Here is a 25148-nt window from a genome sequence, read left to right as displayed (position 1 = left end):
CCAGGTTGGCAAAGGAGTCAAAGACAAGACTCAATAGTCTCTCCTTAAATCATTTAATCATTTAAACTTTAAGCTGAATATATATCGAGGGAGGCTGGACTGGAAAATGATTTTTAAATTGGACAAAGATACATCAATGAACTGCAGTGTGTGTGTGATAACTGAAAATGCACAAGATTTGAAAGCTCTGGTAAATGAATGTCAAAAGTCAAAGGCAGGGGAAACAATAAGCCTACGATTCAAACATTTAAAAAATGACAACAGGTAGAAAAACCAGCTTTAGATCTGACAGTGAAGATACTGAAGTGGTGGAGACAGCTTCTGCCTTTTAGGATCATCTATCAACCATAAAGGAAGCGTCAAGAAATATGCTGCAGGCTAGGACTTAGTTGGGTAGCAGTGAAGTTTTTGGATAAAGATATTCAGAGGCTACGGCATACCAGAATCATGCAGGGAATGGTTTTCTCTGTAATATTTTATGGAAGCAAAAGTTGATCTTTGAAGGAAGAGGATATTGATGCCTTTGATGCAGAGGTGGGTTACTCCCGATTCAGTCCGGATCGGGCAAACCAGTAGTGGCAGCGGTGGCAGGCTCCACCAACCTACCGAGGTGGCGCAGTGGTTAAATGCAGCACTGCAGGCTACTGCTAGATCAGCAGTTCAGCGGTTCAAATCTCACCGGCTCAGGGTTGACTCAGCCTTCCATCCTTCCGAGGTGGGTAAAATGAGGACCCGGATTGTTGGGGGCAATATGCTGACTCTCTGTAAACCGCTTAGAGAGGCCTGAAAGGCCTATGAAGCGGTATATAAGTCTACTGCTATTGCTATTGCTATTGCTACCCGGACGCAGAAGTGGCAAGTGCGCCTGAACCAGTAGTAAAAAAATTGGCAATCCACCACTACTTTGATGTTGGAGAAGACTCTTGAAACTACCGTGAATAGCCAAGAAAGCAAATTTGGATTTGGATTTTATTCAACTTGTATGCTGCCCTATTCCCGAGGGACTCAGGGCGGCTCACAAACCGGAAGGGAAGGGAACAATACATAAAAAAAGAAAACAAAAACAGACAACAATACAGAGCCAGTTTAAAAGGTCTCAACAAGCACACCAGTTCGAGTGGGGATGGAACTCAGCAGCCCCAGGCCTGCTGGAACAGCCAGATCTTAACGGCTTTATGGAAAGCCTGGAGGGTGGTGAGGGTCCGAATCTCCACAGGGAGATCGTTCCAGAGGGCTGGAGCAGCCACAGAGAAGGCCCTCCTCTGGGTGGTCGCCAGTCAGCATTGGCTGGTAGATGGAATTCGGAGGAGGCCTAGTCTGTGGGATCTAATAGGTATTTGGGAGGTGATTGGCAGGAGGCGGTCTCTCAAGTACCCAGGTCCAATACCATGTAGGGCTTTATAAGTGACGACTAGCACCTTGAAGCATATCCGGAGACCAATAGGCAGCCAGTGCAGCTCGCGGAGGATAGGTGTAACGTGGGTGTACCGAGGTGCACCCACAATCGCTCGCGCGGCTGCGTTCTGGACAAGCTGAAGTCTCCAAACGCTCTTCAAGGGTGTTGATAAAAGGATTCTAACTTATGGCAAAATTATTATTGGTGACATTAGGCAAAGACCAGAAATCTGTAATGCTGGGAACAATGGAAAAAGAGAGAGACAAAGGACAACCAAGCAGAGCAAGGTTGACGGACTGAATTAGAATGTGGTGATGGCTGAACCACTAGAATACCTGAAAAGAGAGGTTAGGAAAAATATATCCCCCAGAAGAGTTACGTGGCCGGTTAGAATCAGCACCAATTTGGTGGAATACAATCACATTGATCGATATATTGCCACAAATATTTTAAAAACAATTTAATAAACTAAACTTGGTGTATTCACAAAAAACGGAAAATTGGAAGTAATTGAATTTGACCCCAAGTTGCACTCTCACCTCCCAAAATCCAAGTCAGTATGACAAGTTAAATAATTTTTAAAATCAGTCTTGATTATTAAATAGTTACAGGTAAGTCCTCAACTTAAAACCATTCATCCATGTAGTGACCGTTTTAAGTTAAACAACATTGAAAAAAGTGGCATAACCATTTTCCACACTTACAACCTTTGCAGCGTCCCCATGGTCACATGATCAAAATCCAGGCGCATGGGAACTGGCATTGTACTTATGACAGTTGCACTGTTCCGGGGTCATGTGATCACTATTTGTAATCTTCCCAGCCAGCTTCTTTTTACAAGCTAAGTCAGTGAGAAAACCAGATTCATTTAATTACTGCATGATTCACTTATCAATTGCAGTGATTCGCTTAACAACTGTGGCAGAAAAGATTGTAAAATGGAGCAAAAATCGCTTAGCAATTGCCTTGCTTAGAAAGAGACATTTTAGGCTCGATTGTGATCGTTAAACCAAGGACCACCTGTACTTTTTATTTTGAGCGGATCTCCATTTCACATGCTTGCTTCTTTCGTGGATTTTTTTTGAGTGCCTCAAGTGAGATCTCTACTTCCAAGAAATCGGTCTATATGGTATAATGTAGTTCCAGGACTCAGAAAGTCTCAACAAAAATAATGGTTTTTTAACACATTTTAGTTGTTGGTTGATAATGTAATCTGTCTCATATGTAATATTGCATTTGCATAACTATCCTATCTCCCACGACCCTTATCCCGATTTCAGTTGGACATCTGCTTAGCCACTCCATGTATCTGATAAAATGAGACATAGTTCGCAAAAATATTTTATATTTTTTAAAAAGTGTTCATAGGAAATAATGTATCAGCTACCTCCTACTTCCAGGATCTGAGTACATTTAGTTTGGCTGTAGAATACCTGTGAATGAGTTGAGCAAATATATATACGTTCAGCAGTGATTTTTGCCTGGATACAGCAGAAATTCAGAAATTTTAATTGTTAAGGAAATGTACTTACTGGAACAAAGACTAGTTATAGAATTACTTATTGATTAGTTCTGAAAAGCCATTTAGCCATCTTTCCAAATGCCAGGTATTTAAGGTGCTTCACATAATCCACACTAAATATATATATATGAATCATAGATAATAATGTTCAATGCTGCTGAAAAAATAATGCATCCCGCCATTTTTTTTAAACCAATTTGAAAGTACAGATTAGTTCTGGGATAAAGGCCATTCAAGAACATGGAGTGCTGCTTCCCAGCTTAGCATCCTTCAGATGTGTCAGTCATCAGCCCTAGGATGGGGAAGCTAAGTTTAGCTGGAGAGACTAAAAACTGGGAGACTGTGAGTTCTAGTCCTGCCTTAGTCCCAAAGCCAGCTGGGTGATCGTGGGCCTGTCATACGCTCTCAGCCCTAGGAAATAGGAGGCAATGGTAAGTCACTGCCAAAGGCTTGCCAAGAAAACTGCAGGGCCTTTTTCAGGCAGTTGCCAAGAGTTAAAAAATGACTGAAATGTCACATACATTTCCACCCCAAATGCTCTTTTCTAAAAATAATTTCATTGCACTGCTTTCTCTGCATGAGGAGAAACATTACATTCTTACAATAACAGCCGTCGTATAATTTGTCTTCTGGTACACCTCAGATCTGTTTTACTTGATTAAGAAACAAGACGTCTGTTGTTGAGGAACAAGACTGAGTATCATCTTATTAGTTTGGGGGAAATTTATTCACTGTATTTTGATGGGTTTGATAGACATGCAGAAAGGGGTTTAGGGGTGATAGAGGCAAGAATGCATGTGAAGATGACACCAGAACAAAAGTCCCAGAAACGCAGTCAAGGAAGGAAATATATTTCAAAGAAAGAAAGAAGGAAAAAGAAGCAGAATCAACTATAAGAAGGGAAAACTGAGCTTGGCGATCACCCTTTGCTAGGCACAATCTCTCTGTTTTAGGTGAAATGTCCTTCCTTAATTATACACACTTGTCTTTCAGTGATGTTGTAAAGGTAATCTCGATTTACAGCCACAATTGAGATGAGAATTTCCATTGCTAAGCAAGGCAGTTGTTAAGTGAGTCACACCCCATTTTGTGCCCATTTTGTCACATTTGGTAAGCAAATCACTGCAGTTATGTGAATCATGCAGGTTAGTTGCCAGCTTGGAAGGTTGCAAATGGCAAACACATGAACCAGGAATGTATATATGAGCTGGTTACCAAGAACCTATATTTTGATCACATGACTATGAGGTTGCTGTGATAGTCACGTGAGGACTAAGCGTTAAGTAATTTCTTTCAATGCCACTGTAACTTCAACGTCACTAAACAAAATGGTTATAAGTAGAGGACTACCTATATGCATTGTATGTTTTAAGTAAAAATGACCCTTACTAAGAGAAGAAAATTCCAGTTTTGTGATAGTGATGCCACTTAAAATAATAATAATTTTATCACCAGATGGATATTGTATGTAACGTAGTGGAGGTCTCAGATATTATGGTACAGTGACATATTCATTTAGTGGATCACTTTGCTTAAAGGATGCAGAGTATAATATTAAAACAAAGTGATTCAGCAAGTGATTAGCCTGAATTTTATCAGGTTAAAAATGCATCTTAATGAAAGTGACATGTTTGTCTAATTCATACTTTAAGCCAGTGGCTCTTAAAGTGGGGGTAAATACTCCCAAGGGACTTGTACATATCCCGAGACTAATGGAGCAATTTATAATTGCTTGTTTGTGAGTTCCAGTTTCAGGCTGCCATTGTCAAGACGCTTGTATAAAAACCATCTGGTTGGTTGGTTTTTTTGGTGGGGGTTAATGCCATTATGTCAGACTAGAAAAAGGAGTGATTGGGTCAAACCATTTAAGAACCACTATGGTAGTTTAAATGGTGACTTGCATTCAAGGGAGAGATTTGCTTTGATCTGCTAACCCTCGGGGGGGGTGGAGGGGGGAGGAAATAGCTTGCTTTAATTTGTTTTCCACCTTGTTTGTTTCAGTTCTCTCAAGTCAGACCCACCACAGCCCTCTGAAACGGTCTGTGTCCCTCACCCCACCCATGACTGTGCCTAGCCAGCCCCTTGGACACGGATGGATGTCTCATGAGGACTTGCGGGATAGGGGACCCCAGGGCATCCCTTCCGATCATGCCCCCCTGTCTCCGCAAAGCAGTGTAGCGTCTTCAGGCAGTGGTGGGAGTGAACATTTAGAAGATCAGACTTCTACTCGTAACACATTCCAGGAAGAAGGGAGTGGTATGAAAGGTGAGTGGAAAGTAATGAACGTTTTCCCTTCCTGTCCTGATTGCTTAACAGCATGTGTGCCGACATTCACACAAAGTCCTGGAGTTGTTTGAAACACATTCTTCAAAAACAGAATACGGAGACATTTTAATTCCATTTCTGACCTGAGGCTGCACTGCAGTTTAAAACTCTTCCATTTAAACAGGTGGATTTGCAGAAGTTATTCCTTTTTATTTATTAGCTGAGATGGGACACCTCCCTTAGGACAGCTATCAAGTTAGGTGAAAAAAATATCGCATTCTGCAATCCAAATGTCAATATAGAAAGCATGAAGCACATTAGCTGAGTGTCAGCCCTCCCAGCCAAACCAGACAGAAAACCCAACAAAATGAACGAATTCTACTTAACTGTAAGGCTCTTTTAACAGAATCATGCAGGTCTGAAGACACAAACTCCCTGCTTTCATTTTAACTGCTTGATCCATTAGGGCAGGTCCTTCTTAAGTTTCTTTCTCTGGCCATTGAGTGACGTGTGGGGTCTTGCATCTCTTGCCTGTTTCCTAGACACCATCCCCCCGCCTCTCTTTCCCCAATTTCATTCATTGCAGTCCATTACACTGGATTTGTCTTTTGCATTGAACCATAACTTGGTTTATTTTGTTTTACTTATTATGTTGTGCAGGCAGGTAGTTGATTTGATAAACACTGAATAATAAACCAGACTTTAGCAGAGCGTGTGAGCCTACTCAGTAGAAAAAAATGCATTTGGAATAGCTGAGAAAATAAGAGAGAATCGGGGTTTATGCATATGAAGCACACAGAAGAACACAAAATGAACAGAACGAATGAATCTTCTGGGGCAGTGTGGAAGAGCAGGTTGCTTAGCAAAATTGTAGGCACCTGTACAACCTTCTTTCCCTCCCATCCTTCTCCCCAGCACAGCCAATAAAGCTACAACCTTGACATGGGTGTGAGGGAGAGGTGTGTGCTTTGGACTTCTGCAGCAAACAGTGTAGTAGTTGAACTGTTCTAGCTGAGAAACTGTAGTACACAACATGAACAACAAACACATTCTTGGCCTTGTCTTCTTAAGAGAATAACAGAGTTGGAAGGGACCTTGTACGGTAGATCTTCTAGTCCAACTCTCTGCTCAGGCAGGAAATCCTGTACCATTTCAGACAAAATGGTTGTCCAATCTTTTCTTTTAAAAACCTCCAGTAGTGGAGCCCCCACAATTTCTGAAGGCAAACTGTTCCACTGATTCATTCCAGGTTGATTTTTCCATTCCCTAATTTTCAACCATAAGAATTCCTGGTGGTCTCCTCTTCAGGTACCAATTAGTCCTCCCTGCTCAGTATCCAAACCAGGAAGTCTGATCTGATTGGGCAGGGAGGGTCATGTGGCAGAGGACTGTCTATTTTTAAAGCAGGAAAAAGGCAAAATGGGGATATTTAGAAATTCTGGTTTGCATATCTCATAAGTCCCAATCCACAAGGCTTGAATAATACATTATGGAAGTTATCCAGTCAGACACTTGGGTGCTTGGTTGCCTCTTCCCAGCTTAATATCAGTTCAAAATGTTAAATGGAACCATCAGCCTCAAATGGTACAGGTAATACCCACCTTAAACAACAGTTCATTTAGTGACAGTTCAAAGTTACAACAGCACTGGGAAAAAGTCACTAATGACCATTGTAGCATCCCCGTGGTCATGTGATGAAAATTCAGGTATATGGCAACTGATTTATATCTACTGTGTCCCAGGGTCATTTAATCACCTTTTGCAACCTTCTGACAAGCAGAGTCAATGGGAAAGCCCCATTCATTTAACATCTGTGTCACCAACTTAAGAATTTCAGTGATTCACTTGACAAGTGTGTCAAGAAAGATGATAAAATGAGACAAAATTCAATTAACAATTGTCTCAATTAGCAGCAGAAATTTTGGGCTCAATTGTGATCATAAGCATGATCGGAAAGGAGTGCCACAATGGTCATAAGTGTGAAAAACGCTCAGTTTTTCAGTGCCGTTGTAACATTGAACGGTCAATAAATGAAATGTTGTAAGTCAAGCACTACCTGTATATAATTTGATAGTGCAAGTCTCTCCTATTCTTATGCAATTTCATTGAATAATACATATAATAGGTTTCCTGGATCTTATTCCTCCAGATGTGCATACACCCCTGTTTCCCTGAAAATAAGACCTCCCCGAATAATAAGCCCAATCGGGCTTTTGAGTCCATGCGCTAAAATAAGCCTTCCCCTGAAAATAAACCCTCCATGAAAATATTGCAACACAGCAGCAGCCATGAAGTGACCACGCTCACTGCCTCCTGTACCTCAAAAATAATTAAGACCTCCCCGAAAATAAGGCCAAGTGCTTATTTCGGAGGTCAAAAGAAAATAAGAACCTGTCTTATTTTCAGGGAAACATGGTAAGTCCTTTGCTGGCTGAGGATTATGAGTTGACATGCAACTCACCTAGATGACCCCAAGTTGAAAATACTTCTGTGTGTAGAGTATTTCTGGCATTTGCATGAGAGGGAAATTTTTTATCACCTTCCATGTGTTCCATTTATCTCTGCTTCCCTCCATGGCATGTTAAACAGGAGTTAGCTGGTCCCTTCTGTTGCATCTCCTTAACAGCTAAGCATGATGAGGAAATGGCCCTTTTCCAGTATCTCATTCTGCTTCTCACGGGGGGGGGGGGGGGGAGAGCTTTGTGGGAGTTGTACTTTTATTTCTCTTTGCTTCACATTGCTTCAGGTGACACTTAGAAGACTTGTGTACAGCTTCCTTGCTTTGGTTCAAATCAGTGTTTTTCGAACATGGGAACTTTTAAAATGCGTGGACTTCAACTCCAGAATTCCCCAACCAGAACTGCTTTAAATTAAAGACTGCAAAGAGGAAACACAATTATTTGAGCAATGTCAGAATGGCAGTTCAGTAAAAAGGGCTAAATTCCAAACCTGTTAGTGGACAGCTACTAATTTGCATTTTATAATTAGCATAAATTCATGCCAGGCAATTATTGCTTAGGGATTGTATAAGTGTGCAACATGGTACCCACCATGATCCTGAATCTTGTAAAAAAAAAATATGGAGAATAAAAGTAAAACGTCAGATTCTTCACAACAACAATTCAGCGCAGCAGAGAAAATAATGTCTAATTTTCATGAACCATTTTATTATTTTGCTACACATTTATCGTGTTTGTGGGTAATTTTTAATGGAGAGGAACATTCACATGATTTCATTGGTTGGTTACTCAGTTGGTATTCCTATTGCAAACTTTCGCAAAACGCTTAAATGAGCAGATTATTTTGATGCTACAAGCATTACAATGTGCTTGGAATCTGGACAGTTCAGCCTTATCACAAATACTCTGCCTGCTGTTTCTTCCCACTGCTATAAAAGGCTAAAAAAGCAGGAATGATTTTGAAAGCACAGTATCCTAATTATAGATCTTGGTATCCTACTTCTTTTACAATCAGGGTCACAAAGTGGGGTTTGTTCTTTCTTTTTTTGGAATCTTAGCCTGTTTGGAAACAGCAAACAAGGATCAGTTTGGGTAACCTGCTAATAACCAAATAAAAACATTGTTTGGCTAGATAGATTAATGGAAGGAAGGAGGGTGGGAGCACACAGGCCCTGTACATAAGCCTGCTGCTCCTTCACAATTAAACATGATTCTCTAGAATACCATTGGTGTTGTGCCTGCATGATACCCTGTCCAGTATAAAATTTGTATAAATTATTTGATAGACCATTGTTTTGAAGAGCACGACATGAGTATTTTTAGAAGCCATGTATCAAGACTACCTCCGATCAATCCCTAGGAAAGAAAACCCTTGACTCAGTGGTGAAATCTAAATGTTTCTCCCACCGGTTCTGTGGGTGTGGCTTGGAGGGGGGGGGTTGTTATGTGACTCAGTGGGTGTGGCCAACTTTTTTTCACTTTTTAAAGCATTTTTTCCCTGCTACTTCAGGCGAACCCGTAGGGGAAAAAATGCTTTAAAAGGGGAGGGGGGGAGCCACGTGATTGTAAAAAGCTCTTTTTTAAAAAAAGCAATTTTTCCCTGTTGGTTTTGGCAAACCAGGCCGAACTGGGACGATTTCACCCCTGCCTTGACTCCATAGATTCAGAAGGAAGCTATTTTTTTTACCAGGAATGAACACTGCTCTGTGTCATGATGTCATGCTGGCCACTTAACTGCAGAAATGTCTTCTGACAGTGTTGGCTCAATGGCGTAGAAAGGCAGATGAGCATTGCCCCCTAAAGTTGGCTATGACTAGCGGAGTAAAACCTGCAGGAATTCTCTTACTTTTACCTACTTTTATATAGTTTTAACCTCAACTTTTCACTACAGTTTGTATAGTTTTATTTCTTGTTAATTGTTGGTGTAGTTATTTATAATTTTTAAAATAATTTTTGCCGTTGGCCCAAGCAGCTGGTCATGGAGCAGATTATTGTAATGGTTGCTCTGCTACTGTTAAGATGTAATTGTCGTGTTTGTTTGTTCCACATATAGATGTTCCTGCCTGGCTCAAAAGCCTGCGTCTCCACAAGTATGCTGCCCTTTTTTCCCAGATGACCTATGATGAAATGATGTCCTTGACTGAATGTCACCTTGAGGCTCAAGTATGTTAGATTATCTAGTTTTTTAAAAAAAACAGCTTCTGTGTTGCTTTGGCCATTTGATGCCTAATTGTCTAATGACCATCCAATTTAAGAGCAGATGAAACACTGTTTTTTTATTAGCACTAATTCTGCCTAAATAGTTTTATAAATAAATACCAGATTTGAAAGGGGAAAGAGATGTTCTTAGTCTGTATCATTATCCTCACTGACGACAGGTATTTGTTTTGTCCTCGCGCTTATGACTGACAGCCAGCAACAGCCAAGGCGCGCCCGATTGGCTAAGGCGTGGCTGGCTAAGCACGGGCTGTCAGATGCGCGCCTATTGGTTGCCCTGCTTGACAGTTCCGTATAAATAGCTGTCAAGCAGGGCGAAGTGCTGAATCGCTACCTACTGTTCTGTGTTAACTCTCTGTTTGTAATAAACTGTTTAGATTACCTCAGGCACCTCGTGCCTCGTTATTCCTCGGTCTACTTCAGTATTGCTTTAAGTGATGTGTTTCCTCCTATGGCCATGATGGCGAATCTATGGCACAGGTGGCACACGGAGCCATTTCGGAGGGCATGTGAGGTGTTACTCTGTCAGCTCCAGCGCGCATGCGCACATTGGCAAGCTGATTTTCAGGCATTTTTCACCCTCCTGAGGCTTCAGGGAAGACTCCTGAAGCCTGGGGAGGATGAAAAACAGCCCAACAAGCAACCCATAAGTCCATTCCCGAACTTCCGGTTTGCGTGTTGGGCCATTTTTCATCCTCCCCAGGCTTCAGGAGTCTTCCCTGAAGCCTGGGTAAGGCGAAAAACGGCCCAGCGCGCCTCCCAGAAGTCCAGATTCTTCGGCGAGGCCTGCATGCATATACTGGGGGAAGTGTTGTGTGCACATGCACGGGGGGGCATTGCATGTGCGTGACTCTCCCCACATTCCCCCCCCCTCGCGCTTTTGGTACGCCTTGACAAAAAGGTTATCCATCACTGTCCTATGGCTAGAAGCGAATGCCAGCCTTACAAAAGCTTTTATACAAGCCTTTATTTGGGTTAGAGCAAATTGTCTTTTCTTTTGAGCAGAGGGAATGTTCTCTGAATAAAGGTCAACTCGGAAAGCTCTTGGAATTAAAGATTAGATGATACCTGCTCCTTTTTCATCTGACAAAATCACCACTTCTTCTGTTTTTCCTTCCCAATCGCCACTCATTCCAGATTGTAATTTTTTTTTGGTGGTGGTGGTGGGGGGGTGATTAGGGAAATCCTTTGATCCCTACCACCAGCAAGCTTTCTTCGCTGGAACAGAAATCTTTTCTGAATGAAAAGCGTCCATCTCTCTTTAAAGAATTAAAGAATTAAGATTTGAAGCAATTGTATCTAGATCAGGCACATTTTGACCTGATCTTAAAGATTGAGCAATTTTTTCAGGTCTTAGGGGCTATAATACTATCTACTGTACCAGAGCATCCTGCCTCAGAGGTCTGAAATCTGGTTTGTAATTATAATATGCAAATTATAACAAATTTGCAATGATTGCAACCTAAACCATACCCCAATAATGGCTAACCCTTTTCTAAAGGTGTGCCAAAACCTGCGTACACATGCATGCCCACCCACTGTGCATGCACGAGCAACCTGCACAGAGAGGGGGGGATTTTCGCCCTCCCCAGGCTCCGGAGGCTTTACTGAAGCCTGGGCAGGGCGAAAATGGCCTTCCCTGGCCCTTCGGAAGGCCAAAAATCAGCTGGCCAGCACATGCATGCTTGCCAGTGCTGAAGGCTGCCATGCCGGCAAATATGGCTCCGTGTGCCATAGGTTCACCATCATGGCCCTAACCTATCAACAGTGAAATCATTTGCTCAAATGATTCTCATAAAAATATTGTAATCTAGCAAAATATTGGAATCTTAAGATTTAGTAATTTTACCAGCTTTCATACATCTAAACATTTAAGCATCTATCAATGTTATAATGCTGGCTCTGTATTAATCTAAATAGCTAATTGGCTAAGACCTATTGGAACCTCATCATATAAATTGCTTTAGTCTGGAGTGATTAACTGTGTTTCCCCTCCCCCCCCCATCTGCGACATGCTGTATATGTGTACTAATATTGTATTCCATGTCTCTGTTGCAGAATGTTACCAAAGGTGCAAGGCATAAGATTGTGATCAGTATCCAAAAGCTAAAAGAGAGGCAGAATCTCCTCAAATCCTTGGAAAGAGTGAGTGCCCTCCATTTTTTCTCTTTTGAAAACAGATGAGAATTTGGCTATTACTTCAGCTAAATGTATGGATAATGCTCTAAACCTCTTTGCCCATGTGTATACCTCTGTACAGGTGAATTGCTATATATAACGTAGTCACTTCCTTTCGCACAACCGGGTTTGATTTTTGGTTTTGGAGTTGTAATCTGCCTACCTACCTTCCTTCTTTGTTCGTTGATTCATTCCTTGATCCATTCATTCTGTGGCTACCTATTCACACATGACTCAGGATGGCTTACAAACATTAATATATTCAATTAAAACGAATAAAAATGGCTGCATTAGAGCAGGGGGAATTCAAAATGATTAACAACAAACCACCCAGAAAGAGCAAGGTCTACGAGATTCACTTGTAAGACAGCAGGGTTGAGGCTGCACAACTCTTGAAGGAGATGTGATTCCAGAGTGGCCAATTTGTGGGAGTCCTACCTAAGCCACCGATCACTCAATCAGGATTATGACAAGCAAGATTATTGGCCTGTATGATTGCAGTAGTTAGATCTTTTCCAGGTTAAGTATGTTGTATGAATATAGCAGCATGTTCTTCAAAAGCAATAGATAAATTATTGAAGTGAAATGGAACAGAAGGAGAATAAAACTTGAGATGGATACAAAAAATAAAACGAATTACAGAAAGAAGGAACAAAATTTGGTGGCAGCGTTTTCCTAGCCTTGGCTGATCTAAAACAAAGGTAAATAGGATCAGACTTGATTAGTTTTGGCTATGACACCTCCAGTAAATTCTAAGGCAGTAAGTTAGACTGGGTTATGAAAAAAGACCTACAAGAAATCAAAGAATTCATCTGTTCTTTGACCAAGAAAATGACGTGTGTGTTTGTGTGTGTGTGTGTCAATGAAGTCACCTGGAAACAGGCTTCTCTTGAAGGAATTTCGAACTTTTTTTCACCATGAATAGAGAAAGAAGTGATAAATGCAGGTAGTCCCCAATTTAAAACCACAATTGGGGCTGGAATTTCCAATGTAAGCCATTGTAATCATAAGTCAAGACATATTTGATTTTACAACAATTTCTACAGCAGTCATTAAGAGAGTCAATGTGGTTTTTAATCAACTCACATGATCATTAAATGATTCCAGCTTTCACAGTGGGCATTTTTTGCCAGAAATCCGCATAACAGTAGCAATAGGATTTTTATACTGGCATTTTTTTACCATTTTTATACTATACTATTTTATACATTTTTATACACTTATATACCACTTCACAGTGCTTTACAGCCCTCTAAGCGGTTTATAGAGTCAGCATATTGCCCCCAACAATCTGGGTCCTCATTTTACCCATCTCGGAAGGATGGAAGGCTGAGTCAACTTTGAGCCAATGAGGATCAAACTCTTGGCAGTGCGCTGAATTAGCCTGCGATACGGCATTCTAATCACTGGGCCACCACGGCTCCTAAAAGTCATGTGACTTTCTTGCAAATAAATTATGCAAATAAATGCATAATAAATGGACTTATAGAGACATAAAGAGTGTCACGAAGTCTTCCTTAGGCCATTAACTTATACATTGATACAGAAAATCAAAGCCAGTTTTAGGAAATATTTTAAGAGTACCTTCTTAGAAAAAGTTACAAATCTTTTTCTTTTTTTCCTACTGAAGGGTTAGATAACAATCATCAACAACAAGAACTTTCAAGCAAATGGAACCTTGAAACTTTATAACCAGGTTATTGAAAATGTTACAGTTTCAGTGTTCTCAGATGAGATTTTTCTAGCTATTGATTTGGCTGCTGGGAACATGGAAAGCTTTAAAACATTCTAACCGGTCAATTTTTATAAAGTAACTTGTTAGAAAATTCAAAGCCAAGATGGAATTTAATGCTGAGGGCGCATCATTGAATGAATGCTCCTGTGTGTTCGAAAAATAAGTACTACGGAAAGACCTCAACTTACAAATGTCCGTTTAGTGGCAGTTTGAATTAATCACAGCCTCAGAAATAATGATGGCCTGTGATGGCACTTCTGATCATTGCAAAAACATGGCCTGACTCTCTGGCAGCCATCTAATTACAGCCTTGGGTTTTGGCAACCAGTTTGCACTTATGGCCACTTGCCAAGAGCCTTGTGATCATGTGATTACCATTTCTCTGATGACCTTCCTTAGAAGGTCACTGGGAAAGTTGGCAGGGAAGCTTGTAAGTTAATTGGCTACCTGCCAATGCTACCTGCCCAGGATAGCAGCTCCTGGCCTCTCATTTCTGTGGGTCTGGCTAAAAGAGCTCCCTGCTGAAGGATTTCGGATTTGTGCCTGCTTGAAGTTTGGCTGAAGAAATCACTTTTTCCACAGGCCTTGTGGGTGGGAATGTTAAGAACTGTTCCTTTTTGTATTCTAAAGTTTAATGAAAGTGAGTTCCATTTCTCTCAGGGACTTTGTTTTTATTATATTGTATTGGTATTTTAAACTATACAGTTTAACCTTATTTGTATGAACAAAGTAAGCAAGCTGTTCAGAGTCAGCTTTGACTGGAGGGATATATAAGCCCTGTAACTAAACTAACAGAAAAATCAATAAAGTGGCCCTATTTTGTTCAGCATGCGAGCACCCAATTTGGAAAGGACAGGACTTGCTCGCCATTATACATTCTCATGTTGTCCAATCCCCCTCTGTCTGTATTCATGAGCATGCAGTCATGGGTAGCGCTCTCTCTCTCTCTCTCTCTCTCTCTCTCTCTCTCTCTCTCTCTCTCTCTCTCCCTCCCTCCCTCCCTCCCTCTCTCCCTCTCTCCCTCCCTCTCCTTCTCTCTCTCTCCTTCTCTCTCCCTCTCTCTTTCTCTTTCTTCTTTTAAAATTTTGTAATCTTAGTCTCAAAATGTATATTATCACCTAAAGGCTAACAGGGTCATTTGGAAGAGTTCTCACAGAAAAATCATCAAAACCTCATCAGAACTTGTATGGGATTATCAGAAACACACACAATATTGTGTGACATGTTCACAGTCTTGCTGGTGTTTCTGCAGCATCTTGAAGAGGTTTTTTTTTTTTTAAAGCAGTCTTGCATCAGATCTCAAGAAGTGTCAGTTTTTTTCACACAACATCTTCCAGGCTTTTGACATATTATGTGGATGCAGCAGGAGCATCACTTTGCACCATTGAAGCCGTGTTCCTACTTCTGTTCTAAAATCCCTGTAGATGTCACACTGTTTAGTCACTTTATAAGCAAGCATTATGGATCCAGTTGAATATTCACATCTATGGGACTCATGGAAAACAGTGAAGAATAAATGGAACTGTGTGAACAGTGCAATATTGTAGGTTACGGAAGTGTTTTTAGAGCTGTTGGTAAGAAACAGAAGTTTGCTTGCTAAGATTGTCTAAAGGGAAAGTTAGCTATAACAGTGGCTTCTTTGAAGTATTTTTGTTTCTTTCAACATTTAGACTGGGAGATTAATATTATTAAATTAAATACCGTATTTTTCAGAGTATAAGACACACCAGAGTATAAGACGCACCAAGGTTTTGAAGAGGCAAATTAAAAAAAATTTTTTTTGCACTATCCAACTCCCCAAAACGGCCTGTTTTTCATGAAAACGGGCCCATTTTTTCCCCCCAAGAAAGGTATGAATAGCCTTTAAGAGGCTTGCAGAGTGCTCCTGGGGGGGTGCCCTCCCCAATGAGCAAAAAACAGCCCATTTTTCACAAAAATGGGCCCGTTTTTTGCCAAAAGAAATTGCACGCATAACCTTTAGGAGGCTTACAGAGTACTCCTGGGGGCTGGTGGGGGGCAAAATTGAGCAAAAAACACCCCATTTTTTCACTTATTTCTGCCCTCCCCAGCCTCCCTGAGCTCTCCAAAAGCCTCCTACAGGCTCTGCACGGCCATTTTGGTAAAGGGGGCGGGGTTTCGGGAGGCAAAAAATGCTGTACTTGCTCACCATATAAGACGCATCCAGATATTCAGCCTCTTTTTTGAGGGAAAAAGGTATGTCTTATACTCTGAAAAATACGGTAATTTTATTTTGTTAACTTTGATACTGAAATGAAATTTTCATATCCAAGGAGTAAGTTTTGAATGCAGAAACAGAAAACAGGAAAAATTGATCCCCTGTTTACATGGAAGCTCACCATGTTGGAAACAGGATGTTAATGTAGATGGCACCAAGCTGGCAGGAATATCTTTGATCTTATACTCTTAGGGGAGGTCCAATGTCATGGGTTCTCCCAGCAGAGGCTGGGAACTATACTTGTACGAAGTTCATAAGTTCCTTCAACCTTCCTAACAAAAATGACTAATAATTTCTAGATTGCAATTCAGTATATAAATATGTCAAAATTATTTCTAATTGAACATTAGAACAATCTTTTAAGTGAGAGTAAGGATCACATACAAATTATTGATGGAAACCATGAGCTCCTTTTCACTGTATATGCTGAAACAGAGACTAGAGAGCCATCTGTTAGGAGTTAATTTACATTGATAGGAGGATTTTCATCAATCCTCCTATCAATTTATTCTAGATTGGCTAAAAAATAGGAAATGATACGGAGGAGCATGGATTTAAATCCAGATTTCATAAAATAAGGATTTGAACCCAGATTTCACAGAATCAGGGCAGCATGTTTGTTACAGTTTTAGCAATAGCAATAGCAGTTCAACTTATATACCGCTTCATAGGGCTTTCAACCCTCTCTAAGCGGTTTACAGAGTCAGCATATTGCCCCCAACAACAATCCGGGTCCTCATTTTACCCACCTCGGAAGGATGGAAGGCTGAGTCAACCTTGAGCCAGTGAGATTAGAACCTCACCCTTAGAGATTAGGACTGCAGATAACAGTCAGCTGAAGTGGCCTGCAGTGCTGCACCCTAACCACTGCGCCACCTCGGCTCTTTTGGCTTAGATAAGTGTGTAAACTCAGTGGTTGTTATTTATGAACAAATAAATAGAAAATCAAATAACAGTTGGGACCTTGGAGGTCTTCTAGTCCAACCCCCTGCCTAAGCAGGAAATCCTATATCGTTTCAGACAAATGGCTATCCAACATCTTCTTAAAGACTTCCAGTGTTGGGGTATTCACAACTTCTGGAGGCAAGCTGTTCCACTGATTAATTGTTCTAACTGTCAGGAAATTTCTCCTCAGTTCTAAGTTGCTTCTCTCCTTGATTAGTTTCCACCCATTGCTTCTTGTCCTACCCTCAGGTGCCCTGGAGAATAGTTTGACTCCCTCTTCTTTGTGGCAACCCCTGAGATAATGGAACACTGCTATCATGTCTCCCCTAGTCCTTCTTTTCATTAAACTAGACATACCCAGTTCCTGCAACCATTCTTCATATATTTTAGTCTCCAGTTCCCTAATCATCTTTGTTGCTCTTCTCTGGACTCTTTCTAGAGTCTCCACATCTTTTCTACATTGTGGCGACCAAAACTGAATGCAGTATTCCAAGTGTGGCCTTACCAAGGCGTTATAAATTGGTATTAACACTTCACATGATCTTAATTCTATCCCTCTGTTTATGTAGCCTAGAACTGTGTTGGCTTTTTTGGCAGCTGCTGCTGCACACTGCTGGCTCATATTTAAATGGTTGTCCACTAGGACTCCAAGATCCCTCTCACAGTTACTACTATTGATCAAGGTACCACCTATACTGTACCTGTGCATTTTGTTTTTCTTGCCTAAATGTAAAACCTTACTCTTTTCACCATTGAATTTCATTTTATTAGATAGTGCCCAATGTTCAAGTTTGTCAAGATCCTTCTGTATCTTAAGCCTGTGTTCTGGAGTGTTGGCTATTCCTGCCAGTTTGGTGTCATCTGCAAATTTGATGAGTTCCCCACTTATTCACTCATCCAAATCATTGATGAAGATGTTGAAAAGTACTGGGCCTAAAACAGAGCCTTGGGGTACTCCACTGCATACCTCCCTCTATGTAGATGCAATTCCATTGAGGACTACACGTTGAGTGTGGTTGGTCAGCCAGTTACAAATCCATCTGGTGGTGATGCTGTCTAACTCACATTTTTCTACTTTATCTAGTAATAGGTTATGGTCTACCTTATCAAATGCCTTACTGAAGTCCAAGTAAACTATATCAACGGCATTCCTCTGGTCCAGGAATTTTTTCACATTGTCAAAGAATGCAATAAGATTAGTCTGGCGTGATCTGTTTTTGACAAACCCATGTTGGCTTTTGGCTATTACTTTGTATACTTCTAAGTGTTCACTAATTCGTTGCTTGATTATCTTTTCCAGAATCTTTCCTGGTATTGAGGTCAGGCTGATAGGTCTGTAGTTTCCTGGATCTAATTTTTCCCCTTTTTTGAAGATGGAAACCACATCAGCTCTTTTCCAGTCCTCTGGCAGTTCCCCGGTGCTCCAGGATCTCTGAAAGATATAGTTCAGTGGTTCTGAGATCTCATCTGCCAGTTCCTTCAGAACCCTGGGGTGTAATCCATCCCGGTCCTGGTGATTTGAACTCCTCTAGGGTAGACAGGTGCTCACTTACCATTTTCTTCCCTATTTCAATTTGTGTTCCTAATCTGATTTTTGTGGTGCTGTTTTTGATAGGTTGGACTGTTTTATCCCTTTGTGTAAAGACAGATGCAAAAGATAAGTTAAATAGTTCTGCTTTCTCCCTGTTGCTTGTCACCTTCTTGCCAATTTCTCCCAGCAATGGACCAGTTGTTTCCTTAACTTTTTTCTTGTTTTTAACATGTTGGAAGAAGCTTTTTTTTGTTATTTTTTACTTTTGTGGCAAGCCTTTCTTCATTGTGAGTCTTAGCTTTCTTCACTTCATCTTTACAGGCTCGGGCTATTTGCTGATATTCTGCCTTAACTAACTGATAACCCAGTGTTACCTGGGTATTTATTTATAGAGGGAAAATGTCTGGACCAAACGTGATTTCAAATGTTGGATTTTCCCACTTGCCAGAGGGAGCCCCCTTGTGGAGTACTGTGAAGCTGTTACTATGGCAACTCCACTGCACTGTACAGTAGAAGCCATTTTATGGCAGTACAGTAGAAGTCATTTTAAGGCACAGCTGGCTGTATCTTAACAGAACACACACCCTGAGGGATGTTATGGGTGTCTTATCCCAACAGTATTTGTTTCCAGAGAGTAAGTCATCTGTGTATCAAGTTTGGTTGAAATTGCTCAAGGTGTTCCAGAGTTATGCTGGAAAATACACACACCCAGCCATTTTTATATAGAGAAAATATGTATTATTATATAGGGTTTGGCATCAAACCCAACCGATTTTTATTTATTTTAGAAACCATGATTAAGCAAGCCATGGTTGATTGCAATGTATGAACCAAAGCTAAAACAACATTTTTAATGTCTTATATTCTGCTGACTTGTCAGGTGTTAAATATTCATTAGGCTTCTTTGGGTTGTCTTCCTGATTTACCTTATGCAAGTTCTATTGATATTTCATTGATACTTATGCTTGGCTCAAAACTATGATATTTAAGGGATGGTTCAGGATTTGGGATGCTCATGGGTGGGTCTCTTTTGCTACCCGCAGGATATCCTAGAAGGAGGCAATCTGCGCCTCCCGTTGCAGGAGCTTCACCAAATGATCCTTACCCCAATCAAAGCGTACGCTTCTCGGAACCTGTCAGTGGATGAGCACGGTTCTCATCTCCTTCGACCAACTTCTCTGATTGGCTCAGACAACCCAGGGTCAGATTGCAAGGACTCTGCCTCAGAAGGGATGCAGCACCACACCTTACCCGGTTGTGAGGGGGAAACTGGAGGTGTCCCTTTGCCAGAAGGGGACATCCCGGGACAGTTTACTAAAGTGATGGGAAAAGGTGAGTTTGCTTTTTTTATTCACGGTCCACTTGTGCCTGTTGCAGGTCGTCATCCATTAGCCAGTCTGGTCCAGAGAACTCTTACTCAGCTAACTAATTAATGTATAGGCTGCCTGATCCAAATGACTCTGGGTGGTTTACCTCTAATAGCCAACTTATTAAAAGAAAATTACAGTCGCCTGGAAGAGCAAGGTGCGAAGAACTGGTAGAAAGCAAAACCAAAAAGGTGGCTCCACAATCATATTGGCCTTAGCACTGATTCAGAGAACGGAGCAATGAGGTTGAGCAGAAGGGCACAACCTGTTTTTTCCAGAATCCTGTGCAAGCAGCCAACCCAGAAGCATCAATTATGGGAAGACCTAAGAACAAGGATGGGTGATTTAATTTTTCCAAGGGGCCAAATGGGACTGTCCTGCAGGGCTGCTACTATCTGCTCCCAACACTCCCCATCGCTGCTCCAACAACCCACCAGTCCTCCTCCCCTCCACCCCCACTGTCAATGCCACCGGCTGAACTGGAACTACCCAAGGGCTTGCAGGCTTTAAAATACCCAGGTCTGACCTACAAGATCAATGGGGTACAGTCACAATTTGTTTCCCTTTGGATCCTCCATAGTGAATACGCCTGGTTTTAGCAAAGTGTTTGAGAACCTCTTCCCATGTTACCCGGGACTGATTTGCTGCTGCCTTTTTGGGGATTTTTTTTTTATTACCCTATTTTTCGGAGTATAAGACAGACCTTTTTCCCCCCAAAAAGAGGATGAAAATCTGGGTGTGTCTTATACACTGAATACAGCATTTTTGGCCTCCCAAAACCCCACCCCTTCACAAAAATGGACGCGCAGAGGGTTTGGGATGCCTGCAAAGTGCTGCTGGGGAGGGCAAAAACGAGTGAAAAACAGGCCTAAAGATTAGCTTTATGACCCATTCAACTTGAATTAAGTTTATTGTAAATTAAATAAAGTGTTTATGGGGACTTCCTCTGTAAAATGTTATTTGGAATGTAGCACGCTCCATACTAAAGTAACAATGATCCTTTAACTAAAAAAGCTTCATCTAATAGAATTAGATATTAGATAATTCTCCTTCTCAGATCCATTTAATAATAACTTTAATATCGTAAGTTTAAATATAGGATCCAGTTTCCATTTTTGCATTTTACTTTGCATATTATTGTACTTTCATTCTGTTTGCTTTATCTGCTGTCCAGGTAGTATTTGACTTACAACACTTCATTTAGTGACCGTTACAAATTACAAGGGCACTGAAAAAAATGACTAATGACCATTTTCCATGCTTAATGACTGTTGCAGCATCCCCATGGTCATGGGATCCCCTTTTGTGGCCTTCTGACAAGCAAAGTCACTGGGGAAAATCAGATTCACTTAACAACCGTGTTGTTAATGGTTCCACCACAAATGCGCGCACAACAAAAGCGCGCCTGACTAAACCGCGGTGTCTAAAGCGCGGTGACAAAACCGCGCGACGAATGAGCGACGAATTAGCCCTAAAGCGCGCCGACAGAAGCACGCTGTAACGTAACCCTAACCCTAAACCTAACCCTAAACCTAACCCTAAACCTAACCGTAAATCTTACCTTAAATTAAATCGCGCTTCTGTCGGCGCGCTGTTGTCGGTGCACTGTTGTTGGCGCGCTTTTGACATCGCGGTTTTAGCGCCGTGGTGTTGTCGGCGCGCTTATGACATTCGTGCTTTTGACGGGTCACAGTTGTTAATTCAACACCTGAAGTGATTCACTTAATAAATGTGGCAAGAAAAGTCGTAAGATGGAGCAAAACTCAATTCACAAATTTCTCACTTAGCAACATAAATCCTGGGCTCTATTGTGGTTGTAAGTCAAGGATTACCTGTATACGAACATTCTTTCACTTTCTCTTTTCCTTTTCTTCCTTGTTCTGTTGTCTCATTCTGTCCCCATTTATCCAAAACGTAATTGATATATACATTTGCTGTGATTTGTATTCTCTACCAATGAAACTGCAGTAAAGATTCAGTAAAGATACTTTGATCTTCCCACTTTCCTTAGTAGCAGCAACAGCAGCATTTAATAGAGGCAGCAAAGCATCAGTCCAGGGCATTTGCAACTGAAAGTGACTCCAAATTCAGCTGTGTTTGGAGTTGTTTGGATTCAAAATATAAGTGGCTTGTAGAGTATATTTTTTGCATATAAACAGATCCAGAATCAGTTTCTCAGATAGCAGAATCTTTCATAGAATTATAGAATACTTTTGAGTTGGAACAGCCTTTCAAGTTAAGATCGTGCCATCCGCTGTATAGGGATCTATTAAACCAGGGGTGTCAAACTGAAGGCCTGTGGGCTGAATCTGGCCCACGGGTTGCTTAGATCTGGCCCGTGGGTCGCCGTTGAAACAGCAAAGGACTGGCCCGTGGTGCCCCTACCACTGAAAATGGAACTTGGGAGGACCACTCTTGGCTGCCCTGAGCTCCGTTTTTGTTGGCAGAAGGCTAGCAAAACAAACTAAAAGCAAAACAAAACAAAAGGAGAAATGTTTCCCCTTTTGCAATTGAGCTTTCAAGAAGGGACAGGAAAGGGAAAGAGGAAAAGACAGAGACAAAGAGGGGAATAGAGCAAGGAAGGAAAGAGGGGAAGGAAGAAGAAATGAGAATGAAGAGGGGAGAGAGGGTCTGAGGAAAATCCTGCCTTAGCACTTGGCCACACAGGCCTCCCTGACACAAGTGATGTCAAACTGGCCACGCCCACCCCAGGCCCCTGAGCCAAGCACAACCCTGATGCAGCCCTCAATGAAATCCAGTTTGACACCCCTGTACTAAACCATCTGTGACAGGTGGCCGTTCAGCTCCTTTTTGAAAATGTCCAGAGAGGGGGAAATCCACCTTTCTTATACACTAGTGTTCCTGAATCTTAATAACTTTAGCAACAGCATTTAGACTTATATACCGCTTCATAGTGCTTTAACAGCTCTCTCTAAGCGGTTTACAAGTCAGCCTATTGCCCCCAACAATCTGTGTCCTCATTTTACCCAACTTGGAAGGATGGAAGGCTGAGTCAACATTGAGCCTGTGAGATTCGATCTTCAGATTTCAGATTTAATTTATTTGTATGCCGCCCTTCTCCGGGAGGGACTCAGGGCAGCGAACAACTCAAAAGGGAAAAGGGGATACAAACACAATACATATAATTAAAATACACAAGAGTCATACAGCCATACAAGTCGAGAGGGGAGGGGAACTCATCAACCCCAGGCCTGCCGGCACAGCCAGGTTTTGACGGCTTTCTGGAAGGCCTGGAGAGGGGTGAGGGTCCGAATCTCCGCGGGGAGATTTCAAATTGCAGGCAGCCAGCAGTCAGCAAAAGTAGCCTGCAGTACTGCATTCTAACCACTGCGTCATTTTGTTCAGTTGAGGCAATTTTGAAATTGCTGCTAAAAATGGCTGCTTGATGCCCGCGATCGCTCTGACTAGATTGTACTGCTGGATTGTATTGTCAAATCTTTCTGCCTAGTTGTCTTCTGACCCCATCCTCGTCGCCAATATTAGATTGCGTGAATGGATGAGACAGACTCAGGCTTCAGTGACAAACAACAGCTCTTTTATTTGACAACAATTTACACATCCAGCGCCGGCCTGTTTGACAGCTAGCCCTTTTATAGGGAGCTGTCAAACGGCTTGGCCAATCGGCTTGGAGTGTTCGAAGGACCTTGGTGGAACCTACCATTTAGCTGTCAGTATGTAACACTGGGTCCTCATTTTACCAACCTCAGAAGGATGGAATGCTGAGTCAACCTTGAGCCTGGTGAGATTCGATCTGCAAAACTGCTGGCAGTGATCAGCAGAAGTAGCCTGCAGTACTGCACTCTAACCACTGCGCCACCGCAGCTTTAAGATATACAGTCATCAACTCCCAGAATTCCTCAACCCTGCTGGCTGGGGAATTGTGGGAATTGAAGTCCATGTATCTTAAAATTGTTGAAGTTCAGAAGCACTATTCTAGAGAGACTGTTCTCTGCTGTTTTATAGCTCATAGTCAGGAACTATCTCTCATTATACAACCTGATTCTTAATTCTTTTGATTTTAACTCAACAGCCCTGTCCTGGGTTGTTTGCTTCCCTGGTTTCAACAAAGAATAAGTCTGCCCTTTAAACGCATGGCAGGTTTTTAAAAAAATATTTGTAAACCTTTGCAAGCTAAATTATCTAGCTTTGACAATTTCTCACTCGGCTTGGATTCTATCATCCTGGTAACTGATTTTGTTCTGGATTTGGTTAATCTTTTTAAGTGCATTGCCCAGAACTAAACATATGATCCAATGAGCGCATTTGGATAGCCATTCCCAAATATAAACTTTGGATAACCATGATGATCTATTAGAAATAATAGGCCAATACATTCAAAAGATCAAAAAGTGTGAACTGACAATCTCCAGAAAAAATTGTTCTGGCTACAAATCAGAATATCAGAATAACAGAGTTGGAAGGAACCTTGGAGGTCTTCTAGTCCAACCCCCTGCTTAGGCAAGAAACCCTACACCACTTCAGACAAATGGTTATCCAACATCTTCTTAAAAACTTCCAGTATTGGAGCATTCACAACTTCTGGAGGCAAGTTATTCCTTTGCAATATATGCAATGACTTACTGATATAAAGGTCAAATATTGGGTGGAATCTAGAGGAAGAAGCTGGCCTAATTGAACCCATGGACTGCAGCATCCTTAGGGATACCAGGACTGTAGCAGAGACATACTTAAGAGCAAAGTCTTTGACAATCAGACTTTAATACCTACTGTTAACAAATATTGGCCATTTAGCACCTTGAAGCAACTGTGTCATCAATTATAGCTTCTTTCATTCCTGGTCAGTTTGCTCAATTGCTTTGCTGTCTGGGAGTGTTCTAACTTGTAGTTGTTTAGTCTAGTGATTAAGGTACCAAGTAATATAATGAATAACAATAAGATATTATAAAAATGTATTTGATTGTATTGCACTCATACCCGCCCCCTGGTGGCAGTGGTTAGGTTAAATATTTCCATGCCTGTCCTAAAGTCCTTCACATGGCTTTACAATACTGGAGCTGGGGAAGCAACAGCTTCCTTTTTATAAATAAATCTACATGGAATAATTCCAAGTTGACATCACAGTAACAGAAAGCAAAGGATGGAACAAAACCGAAAAAGGCATGAATGGAATCCAGCCTGTATCGGTGTACATTTTTTTAATTGAAAGCTGTTTCCCATTGATGGCAATTCTTTTCAACTCACCTCAGTGAGGGCAGTTTGAGTTCATTCTTCAAGAGATTTAAAACAATTGCAAAATTCTCATTAAATTTAGAGTT

At 41.3% G+C, this 25148-nt stretch overlaps 1 protein-coding gene across 2 annotated transcripts in view; it reads left to right on the top strand.

The window, feature by feature from the left end:
- SAMD4A (sterile alpha motif domain containing 4A) overlaps positions 1 to 25148 on the top strand; it is a 149735-nt gene that overhangs the window by 103119 nt on the left and 21468 nt on the right. Inside the window, exons 4-7 of one of the 2 annotated variants that reach the window (XM_087728301.1) lie at positions 4920 to 5183; positions 9696 to 9805; positions 11918 to 12004; positions 19528 to 19816. In XM_087728301.1, coding sequence (XP_087584427.1) covers positions 4920 to 5183; positions 9696 to 9805; positions 11918 to 12004; positions 19528 to 19816 — 750 coding nt within the window. The remainder of the gene's footprint in view (positions 1 to 4919; positions 5184 to 9695; positions 9806 to 11917; positions 12005 to 19527; positions 19817 to 25148) is intronic. The other variant, XM_087728307.1, reaches the window with a different exon arrangement.

The sequence above is a fragment of the Thamnophis sirtalis genome, unplaced genomic scaffold (genome assembly GCF_051295495.1).
Source record: "Thamnophis sirtalis isolate CommonGarterSnake01/CBP01778 unplaced genomic scaffold, rThaSir2_p1.2 scaffold_1, whole genome shotgun sequence".
NCBI classification, from domain to species: Eukaryota; Metazoa; Chordata; class Lepidosauria; order Squamata; family Natricidae; genus Thamnophis; species Thamnophis sirtalis.
Note: the sequence above shows the minus strand (reverse complement) of the source record. Positions and strands in the feature narration are given on the sequence as shown.